Consider the following 26,781-nt stretch of genomic DNA (forward strand, 5'->3'; position numbering starts at 1 on the left):
AGCACATGTAAACCTCTCAAAATATAAAGGCCTGTTGGAAGTTAAAGTATAGTAGCAACTGTTACGTGCTCAGACTTCGTCATTCGCTCGATCAAATATCACCTATACTACAGGCAGATCTGCCTTCTTCCAGCACAAACATCCAAGTGTCCAGAATCATTCCCTTGATCTCTTCATTTGAAAACTCTCCACTTGACTCCAGTAGTGTTCTGTTGGCTGCTGTCTGTTTTTCCTTTGGCTGAAGGCCATCCCCAAGTTCTACAGACATAATTTGACAGTCATGACCACTTCCTGGGCTAAACTAATGTATTGCAACAATATTTAAAGAAAGAAATGTTATAAATATTTTGTTCACATTTACATAATTCACAATAATTACAAGTAAAGGTTTGATCATAAATAAATAAGCTAGTATTCTTGCACAAGTCTACTCATATTAAATGACACTGAATTGTCATTGCATTTTGTTTAAACAATTATTTATGCTTTCATGACAGAAGCGTCTTTTCGTTCTCTTCTCAATTGTGATGTCTGCTAACACATGCAATCGACCACTTTTAAGTTCACACAGTTTCTTAATAGAACTTGTAATCAACTTTTAAGTTAAAAAAAAAAAAAAAAAAAAAAACCGCACACACAAGTATGAAAAAATACGAGGTATTAGTGCTGTGTTGATTTGCTGTGGTAATGTGGAGAATACTATGTTCTGACAAACATTTGCGTAATATAAATAATAAAAGATGTAATAAATCAATAAATAAAATGGACATATATATTTAGCTTTCATAGACAACAGTTATAGTGCATCACTATCAAATGAGATAACGTTTGTTGAAGCTGCGTGAAGCAATTAAGTTGTTGATTCAGAGGGTCATTGTAATACATTTATTCAGTGTGAGATATTAACTCCTATAGTCATGAGATGTACCTCATTTTTATGAGATTGTAGATGTATTCAAATTTGCATTAATATCTGATTGTAAATTATTTTAGACCCTTAAGGCGCTGTAAGAAACCATATTTCAGCTTGTCTGACACTCCACCATTTCTTGGAGCATTAGCTCCTGCACAGAGGTTGTCTACATTCCCAGATTTTGGGATTTACCCATTTTCGGAGACTGGTCGTCTCTGCAACTGGCTGACCAGAAGGTGCAGCCTACCCTGAATCCCAGGCCTTCAAGCATTCAGCCATACATTAGGTATGCCTTGCCTCGTAGCAGTTTTGGGCAGCCAATTAGCTCACCGAAGTACACGTAACGGCACACACTGAACTCGCGTTCAGGATGACGACAGTTCAATGAAACCTGCGGCTGACCATCCAGATACAGGTTTTCCATGATTTCCCTAAATCACTTAAGACAAATGTCAGGATGTTTCCTGTGATAGTGGCATAATCCAAGCTTGTGCTCTGACGATGACTTCACTGTCGAACACTAATCACCTCCTCCTCCCCATCCTCCCCCTCCTCCAGTATGTCCTGCACTTTCACAATCCTCTGGCCTAAACAACCCAGTGCCTCACCTTGCCTTTACCCTTCTCTCTTCTGTCCACACCACTCCTTCCCCATCCAGATCATGCACTGCCTTCTCCCACCATTCCCCGCCCCCATCCACCACCCAGGCGAACACTCTCCCTCTCCCCCTCCATCTCCCCCTCCATCTCCCCCTCCCCCTCCCCCCTCTCCTTTTCAACACATCTCCCTCTTTCTACACATCTTTTTGCTCTACCCCTCTTTTTGTCTTGTTGTGCAGCCACTGAGTCTTCTCTTCAAAGACGTGCCTCTTTCTGCTGCACCCTCCTTGTGTCCTTCGTTTTTGCTTCTGGTCAGCCATCAGCTCAGGCAACTGCTTTCAGTAATAGAGTATCTATAAGCAGTCTTCCTGTGGCCACAGGAGAGCAAGTTTGGGTGCCTGTGTGTTTGCATGTGCGAATGTGTGTACATATATAAGCATTTACTCATTGACGAGTATGAAATATCTTTTGATAACATTATCTGTGGATTCTTTTGTGGCTAAATACTCCTATTCTGAAGCTACGATTCTCTCACAGTATTGGCATACCCAGTTGGTGTTGGCTCTATGGTGTAACAGGTTTGATCCTCTCAAGAGCTCTTGTTCTCTTCTGTGATCTCTCTTCCTATTCTCCTGCAATTGTCTCTGCTTTTCAAAATTAAGTGTTCCTTGGTGAACAGTTTGTCGCTATTGGGGTCTGTCTAGGGCTGCAGTTTCCCAATTGTTTGTGTTGGACGTTTTGTCATATTTGACTTGAGGCTATCTTTATATCATGTTGTTTGCCCTCCATGATTGCATTGGTCATTCTTCAATAGGGAGAATACGATTTTCTTAGGGAGACGGGAGTTTGGCATGCAGACGATACAAGCCCAGTGAAGTTGGTATATGACGGTTTTTGCTTCAATCCTGGTGGAGTTTGTTAGTTTCTTCAAAAATGCTGTTGTTTGTTCACTGATCCTGCCACTTTACCTAAGGACTTCAAGTGACACCTGTAGGTGGTTCAGGTTTCACAGCCATAAGGAGCTGTAGGCATGATAATGGCATTGTAGAATGAAAGTGTAGTGTTAACACTCAAATCCTGGTTATCAAACACTCTTTTCAAAAGACAACCATATGCAGTACTTGCACACTGTAGTCGGTGTTGAATTTCTGCATCCGTGTTTGAATTTGCAGAAAGATAGCTTCCAAGGTATGGAAAATACTTTACCATCTCTAGAGGTGTTCCATCAACTGTGATAACTGGAGCTGCTGCAATGGAATTTGAGGCTGGCTGACAGAGGACTTTTGTTTTGTTTGCAAGACTGAATGCATTTAGGGTAGTTTGTAGATCCTGCTCTGTGTTTGCCAAGATAATGTTATCATCAGCATACTGAAGTTTGATGACAGCTGTTGTAGTTACATTGCTTTTAACTCAGAGTTTGCTAAGGTTGGATAGCTTGTCATCAGTCCTATAAGCTGTTTCAGTACCCAATGGTAGGTCTTCCTTAACAAGGTGAAGTATAGTTCCCACAAATATCGATAATAGGCTAGGTGCAAATAACACATCTCTGCTTGACTCCTGTGGTAATCTTAAAAGTTTCTCAGTGTCCATTGCTGACAAGGACAGTGGCATTCATGTTGTCATGTAGAAGCCGAAGTATTTTAATGTATTTTCCAGGACATCCATTCGATGCCAAAATTCTCCAGAGTGCTTCTGAATTAACAGAGTCAAAGCCTTTAACAAGGTCTATGAATACCATGTACAGGGGTTGGTTCTGTTGTTTAGACTTTTCTTGCATTTTCCTTGCACTGAGGATCATATCGAACATACCTTGATTAGGTTTAAAGCAGCGCTGAGTTTTAGGTAGGGTTTTTTCAGCCTGAATAAGTATTCAGTTGGAGAGAATCCTAGCAAGGATATTTCCAACTGTTCAGAGTATTACTCAGTAGTTTCCACAATGGGTCTTATCGCCTTTTTTGAAAATATTAATAATAGCGGTTTCACGCAGATCTGCAGTGTTCCATATCTTGGTAGTAAGGATGTGAAAGTTTAATTCCATATCTGTGAAAGTTTAATTCGGTGCTGCCCTTTTTAAATAGTTCAGCCGGGATTCCATCCAGTCCAGGGGCTTCATCTCTCCTCATTTGGATAGCTTCTTCAACCTCTTGAAGGGAGGGGTCATCACTCATATGGTCTTGAATGGGTTTTTGTGGTATTTGTGTAAAAACGTCCTCATGTACCTCTGAATGTCGGTTTAGAAATTCTTCAAAGTGCTGCTTCCACCGAGAGCCGATAGATGCCAAGTCTTTAAAGAGTTGTGTACCATCTTTAGAGAGAAAGAGGTGCAGACCGTTTTTGGAGGGGCCATAGATCACTTTAGTGGCAGTGAAGAAGGCTCAGGAGTTGTCAGTTGCGCCAAAATTTTCCATTTCAGGTGATTTTGTAGTCCACCATTGGCTTTTGAGAGCTCTGGTTTTTGTTTGAACATCAGCTTTGGAATGGAGATAAGCTTGTTTTTTGTGGACTGATTTTGGATCCTTTTGCCAGGTGCTGTAGGCCTTTCTTTTTTATCTAATGTGCTTTGAATTTTGTCATCATTTTCAGCAAACCAGTATTGATGTTTTCTTTCAATGATTCCAGTTCATTCTTGGTAAGCCAAAAACGTGATGGTTTTCGGTATTGACCAGTGTTCTTCAACATTGTCAGGATACTCAGCAGGCTACTTTTGCTTCACAGTGTTCTGGAAATTCTTTTGGGCCTGTTTATCTTTTAGTCATTCAAGTTTTAGCAGATGTTTTGCTTGTTTCTTTTGCTTACACCGTTTGGGTGGCACTTGTAGAGCCATTACTGAATAGACCATTTGATGATCTTTCCAGCAGTCACTAGCCTGAGCTACAGTTCTTGTGATCCTCACATCACGTTGATCCCTAGACTGCACCATCACATAATCTGTGAGATGCCAGTGTTTTGATCTGAGATTTTGCCATGTGGTTTTAAACTTATTTTTCTGTTGAAAGAGAGAGTTTGTAATGACGAGATTGTGTTCTGAGCATTTAGTCAGAAGAAGGGTTCTAGTGGAGTTGCCATTGCCTATACTCTCCTCACCAGTGATACCTTTCCATAGGTTGTAGTTTCTGCCAACTCGTGCATTGAAATCACCTAGTAGAATAATTTTGTCGTGATGGGGGTTGTAGAGCTCTTCCTTCTTATCATCCTATGAGTCTAGGGTTGGTGCGCATGCACTAATTATAGTAGCTTTTTTGTTGTCCACAAGTTTGAGACGGAGGGTCGTAAGTCTTTCATTTATTCCAGAGGGTGGTTCATCTAGATCATCGACAAGTTCAATCCTCACACCAAACCCTACCCCATGGTTATATGAGGCTCATTTTTGTCTTTCCCTTTCCAGTATAAAGTGTGGCCTCCACCTTGTTCTTTTAGTTGACCCTTGCCTGCAAGTACTGTTTCACTGAGGGCAGCAACATCCATGTTATATCGTTTTAGATCATGTGCCATGCTAGCTGTTATTCATTGTGGTCAGTTGCTTTTGTCTGAGTCAATGAGAGTTTGAACATACTGTGTGTACTGTTAAACAAAACGAGCAAGAACTTGAAAGCTCATGTTAACTGTTTCCTGTTATGTGTTTATAGGCTTCATGCACATTGTTCTTCTATTAAGAGTGGTTGCCTCACCTCTTGGGTCATTCCATGTCAAATCAACACACTTCTGAAACTAATTTTAACTCACCATCTCAGATCTTGACGAAACTTGACACAAAGCAAGCGTACATATAGATTAAGAGAAATAACCAATTTTATTAAAATCTGTTGACCCATTTTGAAAATGTAGCAATGTGAAGTTGTCAAAAATCACCACTACACTGCCATAATTTCAAATTGCTGTGGCAGCTCCCCTATTTAAGCGAAAATGGTGGGGGTGAGGTGTCATTTTGCAGCATTTTTCATGAGCTTTCCTATGACATACAGCACAATATGGGTTCAAGATGAATTTTTTTAAATTTAAATGAAAATTTAAATTTTTAATTTCTCAAAAATCCCATCTTCAAAACTTTTCAAACTTTAAATATAATGCTTCACATTATTGTTAATTAATTCACTAAGAATGAAAGTGGGACTGTCATGGGTTCACACCAATAAAAAAATTTAAGAAATTCACGTCTCACTAAAAAATGATATTTTTGTAAAATTTGTACATTTATTGGACATATCCGTAATTTAATGGTAAATAAATTTACACTTCTTCATAAATTTATTTGTAATACGTTTAAAATGTCACTAGTCACTGTGATGAGTGATTATTGTACCAGAAGTACTAAAACTAAGCTTTTTAATACAGTTGTAATCTGTAACTGTAAGTATTAAGATTTGATTACTGTATGTAAGTAGAATAAACTGGGATAGAAATTCCGATTGTTGATTCTAATAATCATAAATAACTAACTGCAATGGTTGTAGATGTCCAGGCCAGTTCAGGGTCAAGCCACCTGTAGCTGAGAGTCTGGAGCTCTTATGATTCAGTTACTTTAACCCATAAGTGTTCGTGGTAACTGAGTAGCAGTTGGATTTGAATGTTGCTGGTGATTAATGTGGTTAATGTTTTGTAAAGTGTTGATTTGCAAACAAAATCATTACCTAAGTCATTACACATTATTTCAGTATATTTTCATAGTGTTCTGTGCAGGAACATTTATAAACTTTAACTGCAGATGGTATTATAAGGACAAAGATATAGACACTACAATGTTGCAGTCCTTTAAAAAACACTCATTCAGTGAAAAACATAATGTGCCTGAAGGGATGTGCAATATGTTTGCTGATACCCCAAAGATATAAAAAAAATTGTGATAATTTTAGAAAACAGGTTGGTTCATTGAAAAATATTCAAGAAAATAATGATTGTAGAAAATCTTCGGATGATGATGAAACAAGCTATGTTCCTCCAACTTCATCTGTTCTAGAGACACTAATACGTCTCTTCAAGAATCAGCAGAGACCCCTGTACGTCGTACAGACCTTCAGATGAAGCAGTATTCCACCAAAAAATTAAAAACCATTGATTTAGCACTTAAAAAACAATTTTTTGCTAATGCAGAGGATTTATCTGAAAATTTATTTTTTCATTGGAACAGTCTGTAATAAGTAACCTAATAGCTAGTAGTTGAAAAAAAAAGTAATGCTACTAACTTGTTTGCCAGAATCTTGGAGTGATTATTTTTATGAAAATGACGAAATAAGCAGAGTAATGCCAGGGAAGTAAGGTTGTGTAACTGTGAGAGTGGAAGATGGAGATAGATCAGTATACATAAAATACTTATTTTGTTCAATTTAAAAGAAGCATATAAAAGTTTCAAAGCTAAATTTCCAGCAATGAAGATCGGGTTTTCTAAATTTGCAGAACTGCACACAAAACAACTGTGTTTTACTTGGTCATAGTGGACCACACTCAGTATATAACTGCATTACACATCAGTATGTCAAACTAATGATAGAAAATGCTAAGCTCCATATCTTAACCAATGGAGAATTGGCCTCATATAAACACTGTTTAGCAAAAGTGCTGTGGAACCCAGTATCATTCCACTACATCATGGGAAACTGTGTTGCTTCATTCAGCTTTCGTTTGTCAGCTGAGTTCTGATTTTCCTTGAATCTGAGATGAAGCTCTTTTTATTTACAGAGCAGTTTTCTAACACGGCTATTAAACCACAGTGGGTCCTTCCCACCCCTTAAGACCTTGCTCAGAACATACTTGTCTTAGGTATGTTGAACAACACTTTCTAACTTTTGCCATTTGTTTTCCACAGCTTTGTCCTCATCACTGAATATTTGATGTTGACTACACAGATACTCAGCAGTTTGTATCCCATCACTGCTGCTAAGCTAAAGTATCTTGCAACCATATTTAATATTCTTACATCACATTTATGAGAATCAAAGGATATGAAGGGAAGGAAGTAATTGAGCAGGGAGTGAGACAATCTTGTAGATTATCCCTGATGTTACTCAGTCTGCACATTGAGCAAGCTGTGAAGGAAACCAGGAGAAATTTCAAAAAGTAATTAAATTTCAAAGGAAAGAAATAAGAACTGTAATGTTTGTTGACAACATTGCAATTTTGTCCAAGATGGCAAAGAACTTGGAAGATCAGTTGAATAGGAAGGATAGTGTCTGGGAAAGGTGTTACAAACTGAATATCAGCAAAATAGCATGGGCAGCAGTTTAGCATGGATAGGGACTGTGACTGCTGTGTTAGGATGCGGGCTGAGTTGGCATCCCTTCGCTCCCAGCTTCAGGCAGTGTTGGCTTCGGTCACACAGCTTGAGGCTGTTGCCAATGGGCATCACTGTGGGGGTCCGGATGGGGGTTTGTCGGGGATGGCCAGCTCGTCCCACGCATCCCCCAATCGGACTACGGCTCTGGCTGCCCCGGATACTGCTCACATTGAGGCTGACCCCTCACCCGTGGTAAAGTGTAAGTTCGTCTCGAGATGTGGCAGGGTGCGAAAGACATTCTGGAGGGCTGAGCGGAAGGCCTCTCCAGTTTGTCTGACGAACCAGTTTCAGGCTATGTCTCTGTCTGATAATGTTCTTCGGCCGGACATGGCTGCTTGTCCTGTTCCAGAGGTTGCCCCTCAGTCTGCAAGATCCGGGCGGTCGCTGAGGGTGGGCTTACTCGTAGTTGGGAGCTCCAACGTCAGGCGCGTAATGGGGCCCCTTAGGGATATGGCAGCAAGAGAGGGGAAGAAAACCAATGTGCACTCCGTGTGAATACCAGGGTGAGTCATTCCAGATGTGGAAGGGATCGTTCCGGATGACATGAAGGGTACAGGGTGCACCTATCTTCAGGTGGTCACTCATGTCGGCACCAATGATGTGTGTCGCTATGGATCAGAGGAAATCCTCTCTGGCTTCCGGCGGCTACCTGATTTGGTGAAGACTGCCAGTCTTGCTAGCAGGATGAAAGCAGAGCTCACCATCTGCTGCATCGTCGACAGGACTGGCTGCGGACTTATGGTATAGAGCTGAGTGGAGGGTCTGAATCAGAGGCTGAGACGGTTCTGCGACCGTGTGGGCTGCAGATTCCTCAACTTGCACCGTAGGGTGGTGGGGTTTCGGGTTCCGCTGGATAGGTCAGGAGTCCACTACACACAGCAGGCGGCTACACGGGTAGCAGGGGTTGTGTGGCGTGGACTGGGCGTTTTTTTAGGTTAGATGGCCTCGGGCAAGTACAGAAAGGACAACAGCCTCAAAGGGTGCGGGGCAAAGTCAGGACATGCGGGGACCAAGCAGCAATCGGTATTGTAATTGTAAACTGTCGAAGCTGCATTGGTAAAGTACCGGAACTTCAAGCGCTGATAGAAAGCACCGAAGCTGAAATCGTTATAGGTACAGAGAGCTGGCTTAAGCCAGAGATAAATTCTGCCAAAATTTTTACAAAGGCACAGACGGTGTTTAGAAAGGATAGATTGCATGCAACCAGTGGTGGCGTGTTTGTCACTGTTAGTAGTAGTTTATCCTGTAGTGAAGTAGAAGTGGATAGTTCCTGTGAATTATTATGGGTGGAGGTTACACTCAACAACTGAGCTATGTTAATAATTAGCTCCTTTTACCGACCTCCCGACTTAGCAGCATTAGTGGCAGAACAAATGAGAGAAAATCTGGAATACATTTCACATAAATTTTCTCAGCATGTTATAGTCTTAGGTGGAGATTTCAATTTACCAAATATAGACTGGGACACTCAGATGTTTAGGACGGGTGGTAGGGACAGAGCATCGAGTGACATTATACTGAGTGCACTATCCGAAAATTACCTCGAGCAATTAAACAGAGAACCGACTCATAGAGATAACATCTTGGACCTACTGATAACAAACAGACCTGAACTTTTTGACTCTGTAAGCGCATAACAGGGAATCAGTGATCATAAGGCTGTTGGCAGCATCCCTGAATATGGAAGTAAATAGGAATATAAAAAAAGGGAGGAAGGTTTATCTGTTTAGCAAGAGTAATAGAAGGCAGATTTCAGACTACCTAACAGATCAAAACGAAAATTTCTGTTCCGACACTGACAATGTTGAGTGTTTATGGAAAAAGTTCAAGGCAATCGTAAAATGTGTTTTAGACTGGTATGTGCCGAGTAAAACTGTGAGGGATGGGAAAAACCCACCGTGGTTCAACAGCAAAGTTAGGAAACTACTGCGAAAGCAAAGAGAGCTCCACTGCAAGTTTAAATGCAGCCAAAACCTCTCAGACAAACAGAAGATAAACCATGTCAAAATTAGCGTAAGGAGGGCTATGCATAAAGTGTTCAGTGAATTCGAAAGTAAAATTCCATGTACTGACTTGACAGAAAATCCTAGGAAGTTCTGGTCTTATGTTAAATCAGTAAGTGGCTTGAAACAGCATATCCAGACACTCTGGGATGATGATGGCATTGAAACAGAGGATGATTGCACTGAAACAGAGGATGACATGCGTAAAGCTGAAATACTAAACACCTTTTTCCAAAGCTGTTTCACAGAGGAAGACCGCACTGCAGTTCCTTCTCTAAATCCTCGCACAAACGAAAAAATGGCTGACATCGAAATAAGTGTCCAAGGAATAGAAAAGCAACTGGAATCACTCAACAGAGGAAAGTTCACTGGACCTGACGGGATACCAATTCGATTCAACACAGAGTACGTGAAAGAACTTGCCTCCCTTCTAACAGCCGTGTACCGCAAGTCTCTAGAGGAACGGAAGGTTCCAAATAATTGGAAAAGAGCATAGGTAGTCCCAGTCTTCAAGAAGGGTCGTCAAGCAGATGTGCAAAACTATAGACCTATATCTCTGACATCGATCTGTTGTAGAATTTTAGAACATGTTTTTTGCTCGCGTATCATGTCATTTGTGGAAACCCAGAATCTACTCCGTAGGAATCAACATGGATTCTGGAAACAGCGATAGTGTGAGACCCAACTTCCTTTATTTGTTCATGAGACCCAGAAAATATTAGATACAGGCTCCCAGGTAGAGGCCATTTTCCTTGACTTCCGGAAGGGGTTCGATACAGTTCCACACTGATAAACAAAGTAAGAGCCTATGGAATATCAGACCAGCTGTGTGGCTGGATTGAAGAATTTTTAGCAAACAGAACACAGCATGTTGTTCTCAATGGAGAGATGTCTACAGACGTTAAAGTAACCTCTGGCGTGCCACAGGGGAGTGTTATGGGACCATTGCTTTTCACAGTATGTATAAATGACCTAGCAGATAGTGTCGGAAGTTCCATGCGGCTTTTCACAGATGATGCTGTAGTATACAGAGAAGTTGCAGCATTAGAAAATTGCAGCAAAATGCAGGAAGATCTGCAGCGGATAGGCACTTGGTGCAGGGAGTGGCAACTGACACCGTAATGTTTTGCTAGTACATAGAAAGAAGGATCCTTTATTGTATGATTATATGATAGTGGAACAAACACTGGTAGCAGTTACTTCTGTAAAATATCTGGGAGTATGTGTGCAGAACAATTTGGAGTGGAATGATCATATAAAATTAATTGTTGGTAAGGTGGGTGCCAGGTTGAGATTCATTGGGAGAGTCCTTAGAAAATGTAGTCCATCAACAAAGGAGGTGGCTTACAAAACACTCGTTCGACCTATACTTGAGTATTGCTCATCAGTGTGGGATCCGTACCAGGTCGGGTTGACAGAGGAGATAGAGAAGATCCAAAGAAGAGCGACGCGTTTCGTCACAGGGTTATTTGGTAAGCGTGATAGTGTTACTGAGATGTTTAGCAAACTGAAGTGGCAGACTCTGCAAGAGAGGCGCCCTGCATCGTGGTGTAGGTTGCTGTCCAGGTTTCGAGAGGGTGCGTTTCTGGATGAGGTATCGAATATATTGCTTCCCCATACTTATACCTCCTGAGGAGATCACTAATGTAAAATTAGATAGATTCGAGCGTGCACGGAGACTATCCGGCAGTCGTTCTTCCCGCGAACCATACGCGACTGGAACAGGAAAGGGAGGTAATTACAGTGGCACGTAAAGTGCCCTCCGCCACACACCGTTGGGTGGCTTGCGGAGTATAAATGTAGATGTAGATGTAGAAAATTAAAGCAAAGATGTTGCAATTCAGTCAAACTAAGTTACATGATACTGAGGGATGTAGAGAAAGAAATGAGATACTAAAGGTGATAGATGTTTCCCTATTTAGACAGCACAATAACCAATGATTGCAGAAGTTCAGAATGTATAAAATGAAGAGTGGCAATAGCAAGGGAACACTTTCTGGAGAGAAAAAGATTGTGAACATTGAATGTAAATTTTTATTTTAGAAGGTCTTCTCTGAAAGTATTGGTTGGATTGTAGCCTTATGTTGAAGTGAATTGTAAGAGGCAACTAATGCTAACCTGTTAAGTAGATTCAAATTGGTGTAGGCCGCACTAGTTACCCTGAGATAAAGAGACTTACGCTGTATAGACTAGCATGGAGAGATGCATCAAATGTTTCCAGGCACACTCATGACACTGAAAAACAACAGATGTTTGGAAAGGGTCCAGATCCAGGGAAGAGAGCATTGTGGGGGCCACCCATAGAACAAAAAGTATTAGTACTTTTACAGATTGGTTTACAAGTTTCTTAGCAAACATTTGGAAAATAAAGCCTTAAAACTGGCAAGGAATTCTAGAAAATTACGAACTATGATCAGTAATGTATTTGAAAATGGGATTACAACTCGAAACCTAGGTTGTGCAGTGACATCAATAATAAAATTGTGAAACAAGGCAAAAAACAGTGTTTGTTTAGTTAACTATGATTAGTTTGCAGTAGCTTTCAGTTGCTTACTTGCGGGTGGGGATGGATGGGGGTGGGAGGGGGCTGATGCATTTGCAGCCTGATTAGCTGCAGAGAATTTTCCAGCCAGAAAAAGATACCTATTTACAGGCTAAGTGTACCTGCTGCCAACAAAAAGTATGTTGCACCTCATGAGTCGTGCGGAAATGGAAACAACTGAAAGAAACAGTATATCCCCACTCCCCCATTTACATGATCCCAATGTCTGCAGACTTTTCGTTGTGACACCGCTAACTGAAATATTTGTCAGGGTGAATGAGAATGAAGTTGAGAGAGATTCAGTATAGTTCTGAAGGTTTAATCATTGTTTGCACAATTTTTGGAAATTTTAATCACACTTGTTCCTACTACTTTTCGTATTCGCACCATGCAGTTGAGCGCCCGTGAGCTGCGCGCGCACACACACACACACACACACACACACACACACACACACACACACACACACACTGAGATACTAATAATTGCGAGTGCGCACTTTGATTTTATATTGTACAAATTATGACTTTGCCAAAGTTGTGAGACTTTCTTGTTATATTTCTTAAAGCACTTCAATGACACACAATCCAAGTTTTCACATAAATGCCTTTAAAAGCATATATTTTTTTAAACTGAAATTTCTTGCAAGTTAAATGAAAGCAGTTTACGGAGAACTAGCATAAAATTTATTATTATTATTATTATTATTATTATTTATATTAATATTACTGAAGTTATTAAAATCCTAAGAACCTGTGGTACATTAAAGCAAATTACATTGAGATTGGAAGAGTGTGGGTGGAGGGGGTGGAGAAGTAAAAAAACTGTGACCGCTGAGCCCAACCCTGGATCCGCACCAATCGTCAGTATGTCATAACAAGAAACTGTCATCACTTGCCCTCTACTAGTTAGTAGGATAGATAAATGTGACTGTTTTGAAGACCAAGTAAAGTTTCAATCTACATCTTCCGAATTTGGAAAAATATCTGTAAATAAACTCAAGACGCTTTTTACAAGGACAGATTTATGTCTGCAAATTAGAGGTGCAACAGATAGGAAAAAATGTGAATTACACAGTAACACTTTACTCCAATAGTTCAGTGGTCAACATGACAGTTGCATTCATATAGGAAGTCCAGTTTTGTAGAATACACCTTGGAGTGTAAATAAATGATATTTAGTCAGTGGCATGCATTTGTAACTTTTTCAAGTAGGTGGAAAACTCATTCGTGTGAATATTTATACCTATTTACACTTGAACTCTGTTCCTGTAAAGTGTTCCAAAACAGCTCTCATTAGCCTGAAAATTTAAAATGTTCATACTACTCGCATTTCTTCTAGTGGAGACATTAATTTACAAATTAGAATAATCACCTTGCTAATCAAAAAAAAACTGATGTATTGATTACACTGAGAAAGTTCGACTTTCTAGTTTTTGATTGTGAGAAACATTTCATAAACAGCATATTTGAAAACAAATATCTTAATGAAAGCAGTTATAGCTTGCAGGGGAAATGGCGACTGTAGAAATTAAGTTTTTCAGGACAGTCACAGGTCACACTCAGTATGTTCTATAAACCAGGTTTGTTCTTTAACTTAAGAAGAACACCATCAGGAACTCTGGAATTTACGGTTATAAGTACAGTAGTTGGCTGCGTACATTTCCGGCAGTGTAATCAGCTGACTGCTGTATTTAAAACTGTAAATTCCCGAGTTTCTGATGGTACTGTTGTTAAATTAGAGGCAAACTGGTTTTAAAATATACTGAGTGTGACTCGTGGTTGCCCTTAAATTTTAATCCCTTGCTATGTGATATAAACTCCATAAAAAGTGCTTGATCACAATGAAAATCTTCATTTGGCAAAAATAAGTGTCCATTGGATTCAGAACAATTTGGAAAGAGGAATTGGGTGGAAGAGTTTGGATGGGTGAGAGAGGTGGGGCAGAAGATCTCAGCAAATATAAAGGAAAAACATGTCGGGGAGGTTGTTTTTGTCATCGTCATTGTTGTTGTGCTCTTCACTCTGAATAATGGTTTGATGCGGCTCTCTACGCTACGCTAACTTGTGCAGGCCCCTTCATCTACGAATAAATACTGCAATCTGCAGGGGTTGGACGTAAATATGGAAACACCATGTGAAACACATTTTCAAACATAAATGCAAATACTAGCGAAGCTTCAGGTGGGGCTGTTGTATTTGAGCACAAGCAGCACCATCCAGTGCTCTCAGTATGTTGCAAGTGTCAGTTGTGGTCAGAACAGTGCTCTGTGTAGTTATGAGTGCATTATGTTGACAGTAAGTGAATTTGAATATAGGCAAATTATTGATGATTGTATGGTGGGTGCTTCGATTGTATGGTGGGTGCTTCGATAACAAACAAAAGTGTGTGTGCTGAGTGATATGATAACTGCAAAAGTCAGTGCAGAACTGAATAATGCACTCGTGAACCCTGTGTGCACCGAAACAACATGAAGGGCGCTCCATAAATAGGGAATTGCAGGGCGAACTGTAATTCCAAAGCCACTCATAGTGATGCAAATGCCCATAACGGGAAAACGTGGTGTCAAAGCCATAAAACCTGGACTATAAAGCAATGGAAGAAAGTCATTTTGTCGGATGAGTTTTGTTGTTCAACATTTCAAACTTCTGTCCAAGTTTATGTCCCAAGCTTGACACATGGTGGTGGTTCGGTGATGGTTTGGCCAGCCATATCACAGAACTCTGTGGGCCCTGTGGAAAGGTCGCATAACTGCCAAGGTTTGTGAGACTATTTTGACTGATCAAGTCCATCCCATGGTCCGTTGTTTATTCTCCAGTGGTAATGCTGTGTTCAAAGAGGACAGGAAACTAGTTTACATGTCGCGCATCATCCAGGGCTGGTTTTGTGAGCACAAAGGCCATCACAGTCACCAAATCTTAATATGATTGAGCCCTTGTGGTCTACTTCAGAGAGAAGGGTGCACGATCACTATCTACATCCATCATAGTAAATTGAACTTGCCACTATTTTGCAGAAAGAATATTATAACAATGTCTTGAAAACCATACGGGACCTGTATTTACCCATTCTGAGAAGACTAGAAGCTGTTTTTTATACCAGTGGTTTTTGTACATCATGTTAGAAATGGTAATCTGTTGAGTTTTTGGTGTTCTCATATTTTTGTTTACCTCTTGTATGTCCCTTTGAATCTACCCATCCCCCCCCCCCCCACTCACTTTTCTCCCACCATACCATACTGAAATCCCTTGACGCCTCAGAATGCGTACTATCAACCAACCCCTTCTTGTAGTGAAGTCATCATATATTTCTTTTCTCCCCAATTTGATTCAGTACCTGCTCATTAGTTATGTGATCTATCCATCTAATCTTCACCATTCTTCCACAGTACCACAGTTAAAAAATTACTGTTCTATTCTTGCCAGAACTGCTTATTGCCAATGTTCCACTTCTGTGATGGGCTTCACTTCAAAGAAATACCTTCAAAATAGACATCCATAGACATATATTTGATCTTAACAAATTCCTCTTTTCAGGAATGCTTTTCCTGCTGCAACCAGTAAATATTTTATATCCTCTCTACTTATCAGTTATTTTGTTACTCAAATAGCAAATCTCATCCACAACTTTTTGTGTCTCGTTTCCTAATCTTAATTCCCTCAGCATCACATGATTTAATCTGACTAGATTCTTTTACCCTTATTTCTTTTTGTTGATGTTCATCTTACATCCTCCTTTCATGAGACTGTCCATTCCATTCAACTGCTCTTCCAAGTCCCTTGCTGTCTGACAGAATTAAAATTTTGTCAAGAAACATCAGAGATGAACTTTCATTCTTCCTCCAATTTTTTTTCCCCTTGCTTGCTTAGTATACAGATTGAATAAAATTGTGGATCCTTTCTCAACTTCTGCTTCCCCTTCATGTTCTTCGACTCTTCTAACTGCAGTTTGGTTTCTGTACAAGTTGCGCATGCTGTTCTGTTCCCCGAATTTTATCCCCGCTGCCTTCAGAATTTCAAAGAGAGTATTCCAGTATTCCAGTCAGCTCTGTCAAAACCTTTCTCCAAGTCTCCAAATTCTATAGGCATATGTTTGCCTTTCTTTAACATAACTTCTAAAATAAGTCCTAAGATGACTATTGTCTTGCATTTACCTGCATTTTTCAGGAATTCAATTCCCCAAGATCACCTTTTACTGGTTTTCCCACTCTTCTGTTAATAATTCGTGTCAGTATTTTGCAGCCGTGACCTACAAAACTGATAGTTCAGTGATATTCACTCCAGTGGGCACCTGCTTTCTTTAGAATTGGAATTATTACTTTCTTACCAATGTCTGATGTATTTCACCTGTCTCATATATCTTGCACACCAGGCAGAACGGTTTTGTTATGGATGGCTCTCCCAAAGATCCCAAATATTCTGAGGACTTTGTTTCGGTTTTGATCTTTCAGTGTTCTGTTAGATTCTTCTTGCAGGATCATATCTTCCATCTCATCTTCATCTGCTTCCTCTTCACTTTGCATAATATTGTCATAGAGTTTGTTTCCATTGTAGAGATTAGGCTATCAAAATATTGCATTAGTGAGTATTATGCTACGTTTATTTCAGACGTGACAAGAGAATGAGATATGGATTGGAAGAAGAAGGTGTAAATAATAACACAATTGAAGACTAAGAAGTGGAAAGAAAGAGAGAACGGTGAAGAAAGTGAGAAGAGCAAAAAATGGGAATAGTCACTTATGGTTGAAAATCGAATGAATGAATGAATAAATACATAAACAGTAAAATCCTGACAAATACCTATAAATGAAGGAAGATAGGGCAGGGAAGAGAGTAGCTAAGGGAGGTAAGGACCAGGAGGTAATAGACGGGGAGAGAATGCGTTGAGGATCCAAGAAAAATAAAAAGCACTGCTTTTATCACAGGAGCGTCAAACATCAGCTAGATAATAATCCAGTCTCCCTTTCTCTCAGTAGACAAACCAAATAGACTGCTGTGCCAAGTTACCAACTTTTTTCAAGTCAGGCTGTAAAATGATAATCTCTCCCTTTCTACCCCATGTCCTATTGTCAGCCACCTCCCTTTCCCCACTCTCCCACTCCCCTCCTTTCCCCACACTCCCACTCCCCCTCTCTCTGTCTCCCTCTCCCCCCCTTCTCTCTCCCACTCACACCTTGTCTCTCCCACTCACCCCTGTCTCTCTCTCCCACTCACCCCTGTCTCTCTCTCCCACTCCCCATGACTCTCCCATCCCCATCCCGTCCCTCCCACCCCACCCACCGCCTCTCTCCCACACCCACACCCCACCCCCTCTCTCCAACCCCCACCCCTCTCTCCCATCCCCTTTCTCCCTAGCCCTTCTCCTCCTGCCCCCTTATTTACTATTCTTTAAAGACTGATTTTGCTCACTGCTTGGTTCTAATTGTATATTTGATGAATAAATTTTTTGTGCCATCGCACTGGTACATGTATATTTTTACATGAATGTTCATTGAAATGTTAACATTTTTCTTTGCAGTGGAAAATGAATCTCATTGTGACTTTGTGAAACTTCGTGAAATGTTAATAAGAACTAATATGGAAGATATGCGAGAGAAGACACATATGAGACACTATGAATTGTACAGAAAAAAGCGCCTGGAACAGGTATGCTAAATTTATTTTCCCTTCACTAGGTCAATTACTAAGAGAATAAAGCAATAAGTTGACTTTGAATCTTGCTGTTAAATTAATCAAGTTTACAAATTTAATCACCATGTTGGATTGACACCCTAAGTTTGTGGGCATGGTTTCCTTTTCGCTACCCCATTGTTCATCTGTATTATGAGGAGGTCCTACAGTTAAATTACTGTTAAGACAAATCATTATTGACAGCAGCAATGTAAACTGTTTGAGTTGCAAAGAGAAGAAAACGAGGAGAAATTTTTAGCTGGGTGCAATAAGTACAATCAGTATGCACTCTTGGTACAAATACTTACAGAATTATAATTTGCTTTCAGACTTCGGCGTATGTATAGTGTTCAGTTAAAATGAGCATTGGTAAGTAAAATACTGGATGCAGTGATTTAAACAGCAAAGTCTTGTACGCTTTTATACAATTGCAATAACAGATTAAAATGGCCTATTTTTCAGTGGTGGTTTTATTTCAATCTCAGTAAACACCATTGTGTGTCTTGTTCAGTGTGAAAGATTCCACAGTGACTTACATACTTTCTAAAGTAATCTTTGAAAGCTGTTAACATCTTTCTGAGAGCTTTTTGGTTCTTATTTCCTTTATCTATTTGGATGACTTTGCTTTATTTATGTTTTATGTAGTGACTGCAATTGAATATTTAGGCTGAAATTTCATAGACAACTTTGTTAGCTAATTTATCACAAACATGAACAGTAAATAAACCTGTAAAGTCCCAAGACCCTCTTCAATGGAGAATTATTATAAGTAGTGACGACTGAAAAATGAAAGTCCTGATAAACAACTTGGTTTTCTAGAAAAGTTAGTTCTTTGATAATTAACAGCAGCCTGTTCATTTGCACAATATTATAATTCTCAATACAGTTACCCAATGGAACCTTCACTTCTTTTAACCATTTGTGTGTACAGATAGTACGTTTATGCAGAATGGTTAAATGGGTAACTTACAGTGAAAGGACTCCCAAAAGATTAATTTTCATTCCAATTGAAAGTATTTTGACTTCTTCCTATTGGAGATGATAGTTGAGGATTGATTGTATAGTGTGGCTAGAGTTGGTTAGTGAACAGTAGAAAGTTAATTTACAGGATGAGTCAAAAGGACTTCACAACTTTGGAGAGATATAGAATTTCATTGTGATTATGTACAGAATCTGTAGATGTGTTACTTTGTAGGAAATAACTTCAAGTTTGACTCATGTTGTGCATCAGTACCCCGTCCACCACCAGGAGACCTGGCATAGCGCAAAGTTAAAATAGCTACTTTCATTGGTCCGAAGCATGCTCGCTGTGTGTTTTGGCTTCATGAAACAGACTCTGCAACAACTGTTCGGTGTAAATTACTCACCGAATATGTTAAAGCACCTCAAAGTGTCCCTACAATTTACTCTTGGCACGAGAACTTTGTTGAGTTGGGTTTTTCATTTTAAATCACCAAGTCGCCCGCATGTTGATGATTGTCAAAAAGGTTCACAAAAATCTGCACGACTTGCATCTCACAAGACTGGCATTCCACAAATGACTATTTGGTGAGTACTGTGTAGATGTTTACACTTGAAACTATACAGATTCTCAATAGCACAGCACAGTAGTGATGCAGATAAGGTTACCTGTGGGGAATTCTTTGTGGAAATAATGCATGAGAGAGAGGACAGTGAGACATTCCTGAATACAATAATCTTCAGTGATGAGACACCGTTTTGTATCAGTGACAGAATATGGGGCAGCGAAAATCTGCATGCAACCATGGGATACATTGGTGACAGCCCTGAAGTTAATGTGTTTTGTGTGTTTAGCAAATTGAAAGTGTAAGGCCCTTTCTTCTTCATGGAGAAAACTGTCACTGGTATTGTGTCTCTGGATATGCTTGAAAACTTTTTAATTCCACAGATCGGTAAATGTGACTAAGATCGGATGGTTTACTACGAGCAAGATGGTGCACCACCTCATTTCTTCACAGAAGTTCAGAAGCTCAGGGTTTTCTTGATAATCGCTTCTCAGGTCAGTGGATTGGCTGTGAAGGGTCAGTCGAATGGCTACCTTGCTCCCCAGTATTGACACCACTGGAGTTCTTTCTCTGTGGTTTCATTAAAGACTGTGTGTATGTTCCTCTCCTACCAAACAGTTAGCTGACATGAAAAATGCAATCTAAGCTGCTGTTTCACAAGTTACACCTCATTTGTCGCAACGAGTGTGAGAAGAAATTGATTACCCATGGGATGTTTGCCGCATCACAAATGGTAGTCTCATCAAACTAAAATGACCCTTGGCACTGTGGTGTAAAACTTGAGGTTGTTTGCAATAAAATGACACATCTACCGATTCTGTTAGTTATCTCAATACATTTCTATACCACTCCAAAGTTGTAAACTCCTTTTTGACTTGCCCTGTGCTATTAGTAGTAAAGAAGGGAGCCAACTGTAAATTTGATGCTTAATTTATACCTAAAGCTCTTTTGTTACTTTTCAGTTCTTATTTAGGAAACTACATCGTGTTATGGTGAAATAAGTCTATTTCTTCTACTGCTCTTCCACAGCTACACATTATTTCTGTATTTATTCAGTCACAGCTAGTTCCAAGGGTTAAGTCTCATTATTAAATGTTTGTGCATGCAAATCTCAGTGAGCTTGAATGCTTCATAATGAGGCTTCAGCATTAAAATTGATACCGACTAAGTATATAAAGAAGTAATGTGTAGCTCTAGCTCTGGAAGAGTTCTTTTCTGAAACATTATCAGCAAAAAATGGAAGTGATTATGAATAATTATGAGCTACATTCTCCAGAGTTTTGTTCATGGTTTGTCGGTAATGGATCCCTTTCAGTTTAAGGGTCATTCAATAATTAAATAGGCAAATAGCTATACAGTAAACATGGTTTGTTAAATCAACACTCTTTTGTCTATTTTTCCTCATAATTCTCACAAACTTTCTGTACTTGTTCCATCTTCTTATGTGTCTTCCTGTCCCCTCAGAGAAATATTTCTTTACTTCAGGCTTGTACTTTTTCCTTAATCTGTTTGTTGCTGTTCCACTCTAAATCCCACACAAAACTTCCTTCATTAAATTAAATCAATAAAAATCCAAAGGTGGAAGGTCAGGGTCATAAGAATGATGAAGTAGTAGCTCCCAAACCAATTTGCCAATAGTTCCCAGTGTCAGTTGTGCCACGTGAGGTTTAGTGGTTTATTTATTTGAAGAAGTGTGTTTCCTTTTGCGTCATGGACATCCGCTCCTCAGCGCAGGCTTGATCATCATCTTGGTTGTGCTTTAGTAGTATAGGTTGATGATAGCGCCGCTTAAAAAAAAATTAGGTTACAGGCACTCCTGTAGGTGGTTAACATGATATTACCAGCAAATGATTGCATTTTGATTTTCTTGTGGACAGCCAATTCACGGTGCTTTCCCTGCATGCTTTCATGATTGGACTCTCACACAAAATGGTTTATCCAAGTTTCATCACGAGTTAAAACCCTGTTCAGAAAATGCTTTACCTTGACTTTTGAAGTGATTTTTGATCTCAGTGCAAATGTGAAATCTGTCTTCTTTGTGAAGAATGGCAAGTTCAAGTCTTAACAGTAGTTGTCTTTGTTCAGAGTGGTTGAATGTGTTCTGTTAACATTTGTTAGCAGCTTGTTCAGTTGTAAGTTACTGGTCTTCTTGGATAAGCGAATTTACAAGTGCTTGCAATGCCATGGTTGATACGCTTGACAGATGTTCAGAATAGTGTTTTTCAGTTATCCTTTTGTGACTGCTTTTAAACTTTTCCACCCACACATAATAACTCAGATGGGTCATTCCATGTCAATTCAACCAATTTGAGAAAATGTTCAAGCTGATAGTCTCAGATTTGGCTGAAATTTGGCACACCAGTGCTACCAAGTGTGGAACACTGCCAATTAGTTCCAGAATTATGGCTTGTGAAAGAAGGTGGCGTGACCCGGAAATTGCAACCCGCATCTGGCAATCTAACTTCAGACCCAACTTCAGGTCTTAATAACTTTGGAACTATTCCGCACAGTCCAGTGAAATTTTTACAACCCAGTAACATCCACGTAGAGAACACACTCTATGAATCAAAACACCAACAACATATTTCTGAGGGAAAATAAAAAATTCCAAAATGTGATTTAAAAAATGTAATACCTTAAAAGGTACATATTGTAAGCGCCCTCTGTGCCAAATATAATTCATTCAGAAAGGGTATAACTTTTTTTGTGGTAAGCTTAATGTGGCCTAAACACACACAGAACTCATCTTGCCCATATCAGTCACACAAACAAAGTTACATGCACACGAAAATACAAAAATTTGAAAAATTAGCTGAAAAACATAGATTTTCTAAGTGTGGTAGCACAAAAGGGGCAAGTGATATCCAAGCCAGATTTCAAACACTGCATAAGTAGTAGACCATAATATAATAAGTGGCAAAATTTCAACTTGTTATTGCAAGGCATTTGTGTACAAAAAAAGTTGACAGAGATGTATTTGGTTACGTTTAACATGATTTAGCAAGTAATAGTGATGATGCAGACAGCTTGTTTCAGATAAAGCTGCAGCAATTGTTGGGAACCATTAGGCAACAGAAAGTTAAACAATGGTAGTTTTCAGGGACAGAATGAGTCATTGTTAGGCAGGAACAACAAAGGAAACAAGCAACAATTACAGGTTACACATGTTTTTAAGATTCTAGATCAGACTGCTCAGTACTGTTGTGGAAAGTCAGTATGGAGGCAGAAGAGTGTACTAGTGGTGCTTTTGTTCAACAAGTTGCAGTATTGGTAGAGCACAAGCATCTGAATGTCATAAAACAACATATGGAACAAAATGTGGCATTCGCTTTGTACTGTATGATCAGGATGAATCGGACCAAGATTTGTTGCCATGGAGATCCGGAATACACCCTGTGGCCACAAGAAGTACAGTTCCAGGAAACTTTAGTGTTTGTTGGTTGGTTGGTTGGTTGGGGAAGGAGACCAGACACCGAGGTCATCGGTCTCATCCGATTAGGGAGGGATGGGGAAGGAAGTCTGCCGTGCCCTTTCAAAGGAACCATCCCGGCATTTGCCTGGAGCAATTTAGGGAAATCACGGAAAACCTAAATCAGGATGGCCGGACGCGGAATTGAACCGTCGTCCTCCCGAATGCGAGTCCAGTGTCTAACCACTGCGCCACCTCGTTCGGTTTAGTGTTTGTTATCATCATATGAAAGTGTTTCTGGATAAGTATTCTTTCCTACGAAGAAGTTGTTTTGATTCATTTTGGATTCATAAGAAAACAGTGATGTGTAGCCTCAGAGAAATTGATATAAAATCAGTATTGAAAGTGAATCAGTGCATGGGGTTTAACATGAAACCAGGACAAAAGTTATGTTCCAGCTGTGTTACACTGCTAAAAAATGAAGAATATTCTGATAATTTACATGACAGGGATGAAGAGTATCAGCCACCTACTACCACAGCGGATGAGCAATTAAATACTTCGGTGACTGCTCTTGGTTTCTCTCTCATGAAGACACACAAAGTTGGGAAAAGAGACAGACCCAGCTATGGTGGAAGAAAACTATAAGAAGCTCAAATGGAATTAAAACACAAAATAGCTGACACACTAATGGTGGAAGAGGAATAACTATCTGCTCCAAAGGAACAGAAATCATGCCAGAAATGCTCTGATTTGGACAAAACTGTGCATGATTTGAAAGAAAAATGTGCCATATCCACATGCCAGAAAAAAAGTAGCTATCCTTACTCTTGCACCTTCCAGCTGGTCTATTGGTCTATTGATTACACTGCAAAGGAATTCAATGTTCCTACATATATGGCAAAGCAAGCTAGGAAAATAAAAGCAATGCAAGGAGTGCTTCCACAACTTCAGCAGGCTCAGGGTAAGCAATTGAGTTCAGAAATAAAGGTGCTAGTGTCGGAGTTTTATGAAAATAATGACTACAGCCGAATAATGCCTGGAAAAAAAGACAGTGTTATGGTGAAAGTGGGAAATGTACGTGTACAGTTGCGAAAAAGACTGTTGCTATGCAACGTATCAGAACTATATGTAGAATTCAAGGAAAAAGTATCACAATACCAAAGTAGGTTTATCATCTTTTTTCAATCTTCGGCCAAACTGGGTTGTGCCTGTAAGTGCAAGAGGCACTCAAAATGTTTGTGTATGAGAGACCCATCAAAATGCTAAGCTGATGTTTGCTGCTATAAAGGATTCTGGTCTGGATTACAAAGGTGCAATGAAGTTGCTAGTGTGTGACATCAGTTCCTACTAGTGCATGACACAAAGGTGTCAAAAGTGTCCTGGTAAGGCAAATCTTGCAGAACACATGAATAACAAACTATATGGTGAACTCTTTATGGATGACGATGAACTTGTTTCTTATAAACAATGGACACACATGGATCGCACAAGTCTTGAAACAAAGCAAAGTACAGTGGAAGATTTTGTTGAAATGTGTTGTCAAAAAATGGACAAACTGACCCCACACACAGCTTCAGAGCAACAGCACAATCGGCTTATCTCCAGTTTTGTAAGGATAATTTGAAATAAGATGAAATTATAGTGATACTAGACTTTTCTGAAAATTATGCATTTATAGTTCAAGATGCCATCCAACGATATCACTGGGACAACAGTCAAACAACTCTCCAGCCATTTGCGATTTACTATAGAGGTGAATCAGGTGATGTGTCTGTCATGAACGTGTTTTTAGTGACTGTTTAATTCATGATGCCATTGCAGTTCATGCCCACATTTGCACTGTCATGGCATATGTGAAAAACAAGCTGCCTCACATACATTTTGCGAAATACTTCAGTGATGGGGCAGCTAGTCAGTACAAAAACTGTAAAAATCTCAAAAATTTATGCATGCGTTACCATGATTTTCAGATTCACACAGAATGGAATTTTTTCGCAACAAGTCATGGTAAAAATGTATGTGATGTTATTGGTGCTACCGTTAAGCGCATGGTATCACGAGCTAGTCTGCAGCACCCTACAGAAAGTCACATTCTAACACCTCTTCAATTATTTACCTGGGTACAGAAAAATATCTCTGGCATACGATCATTCTATGTTTCGAAAGATGAGGTGAAATCAGACAAAGAGTTGCTAAAAGGCAGACTAGAACATGTTAAAACTGGTGCAGGCACAAGGAGCCATCATCACTTTTCTCTAGCGGACTCTGACAATGTGCAGATGAGCAGACTGTCCGGTTATAACTATAGGTTCATGCACAACATGTGTGTTCACAGTGTGTCTGACTCAGGATTCAGAAGCAAAAGCAGCAACATACAACCAGGTTGATATGTTATTGCTGTTTATGATGACAAATGGTACTTAGGATGTGTTACAGAGTGCTGTGAAGCAGAAGGTGATGTATTTGTGAACTTCATAGCACCAGCAAGATCATTTCATTGGCCACGTTTGGCAGACAGGTGTTGGATTCCTTTTGAACATATTCCAGTTCCAGTTCCTACCACAGTGTCAGGAAGACAGTAAAATTTGCCACTCAATGTACATAGTACAGTAGCTAAAGTGTGGGAGAACTTCTGTTCGAAGCACAATCAACTGGTTTTTAGCAGTTAAGGTGCAGTAAACATTAGTGATAGGTTGTGTTAATCTGTCTATATCTTGTTGCTTAGTGATTAAACAGTTGTGGGACAGGATAAGAAGAGGCAGAACAGTTTACGATATCTGTTTACAAAATTGTGTTGTGGAACAATGGCCACATCAGCAAATACGTCTGTCAACTTCAATTGCACACAAACGTCTTGCAATAACATGCTGAAATTTTGAGATATATATCATTATGGTCTACTTATGCAGTGTGAAATTTGGCTTGGATACCATTTCTCCCTTTTGTGCTACCACACTTCGAAAATCCATGTTTTTCAGCTAATTTTTCAAATTTTTGTGTTTTTGTGTGCATGTAACTCAGTTTTTGTGACTGATATGGGCATGATGAGTTCTGTGTGTGTTTAGGCCACATTAAGCTTACCACAAAAAAATTTATACCCTTTTTGAGTGAATTATATTTGGCATAGAGGGCACCTACAATATGTACCTTTTAATGTATTACATTTTTTAATCACATTTTGGAATTTTTTATTTTCCCTCAGAAATATGTTGTTGGTGTTTTGATTCATGGAGTGTGTTCTCTATTGGGTTGTAAAAATTTCACTGGACTGTGTGGAATAGTTCCAAAGTTATTAAGACCTGAAGCTGGGTCTGAAGATAGATTGCCAGATGCGGGTTGCAATTTCCGGGTCGCGCCACCTTCTTTCACAAGTCATAATTCTGTAACTAATTGGCAGGGGAAACAAATACTTTGTACACGAGTGTTCCACACATGGTAGAATTAGTGTACTGAATTTCAGTCAAATCTGAGACTTTGAGCTGGAGTGCCTGGTTGAACTGACATGGAATGACCCAGATGGTTCATGCAGCTAGCACCATATTGTTCCTTCATCTGAGAAAATATTTCTAACTGTTGTACACCTTCCAAAAATAAAAATCTGATCATAGAACACGGTCCTTCAAAAGTACTTTTTTCAGATACATCATCGTAACTAAGAGCTTAGACGTTATGTTTATGTAAGTTTTAATCAAACAAGATTTGCAACTTATTCTTACAAAAGTTTCAGTACTTTGCTTTAGGTATTGCCTTAACTATATGTTTTCGTCTTTTCAACAATATTCTGAAAGGTTATTACCCACTGTAAAGATGACCTTTTGAGTTGCAAACAGGTTCAGTGAGAAGACTGTT

The 26,781-nt window shown here is 39.5% G+C and overlaps 1 protein-coding gene across 2 annotated transcripts in view; it reads left to right on the forward strand.

Annotated features, from left to right (window-relative positions):
- Positions 1–26,781, forward strand: part of LOC126198923 (septin-2) — a 64,110-nt gene that overhangs the window by 22,716 nt on the left and 14,613 nt on the right. For both annotated transcript variants that reach the window (XM_049935556.1, XM_049935557.1), the window contains exon 7: positions 17,843–17,970. In XM_049935556.1, coding sequence (XP_049791513.1) covers positions 17,843–17,970 — 128 coding nt within the window. The remainder of the gene's footprint in view (positions 1–17,842; positions 17,971–26,781) is intronic.

Source organism: Schistocerca nitens, chromosome 8 (genome assembly GCF_023898315.1).
Source record: "Schistocerca nitens isolate TAMUIC-IGC-003100 chromosome 8, iqSchNite1.1, whole genome shotgun sequence".
NCBI classification, from domain to species: Eukaryota; Metazoa; Arthropoda; class Insecta; order Orthoptera; family Acrididae; genus Schistocerca; species Schistocerca nitens.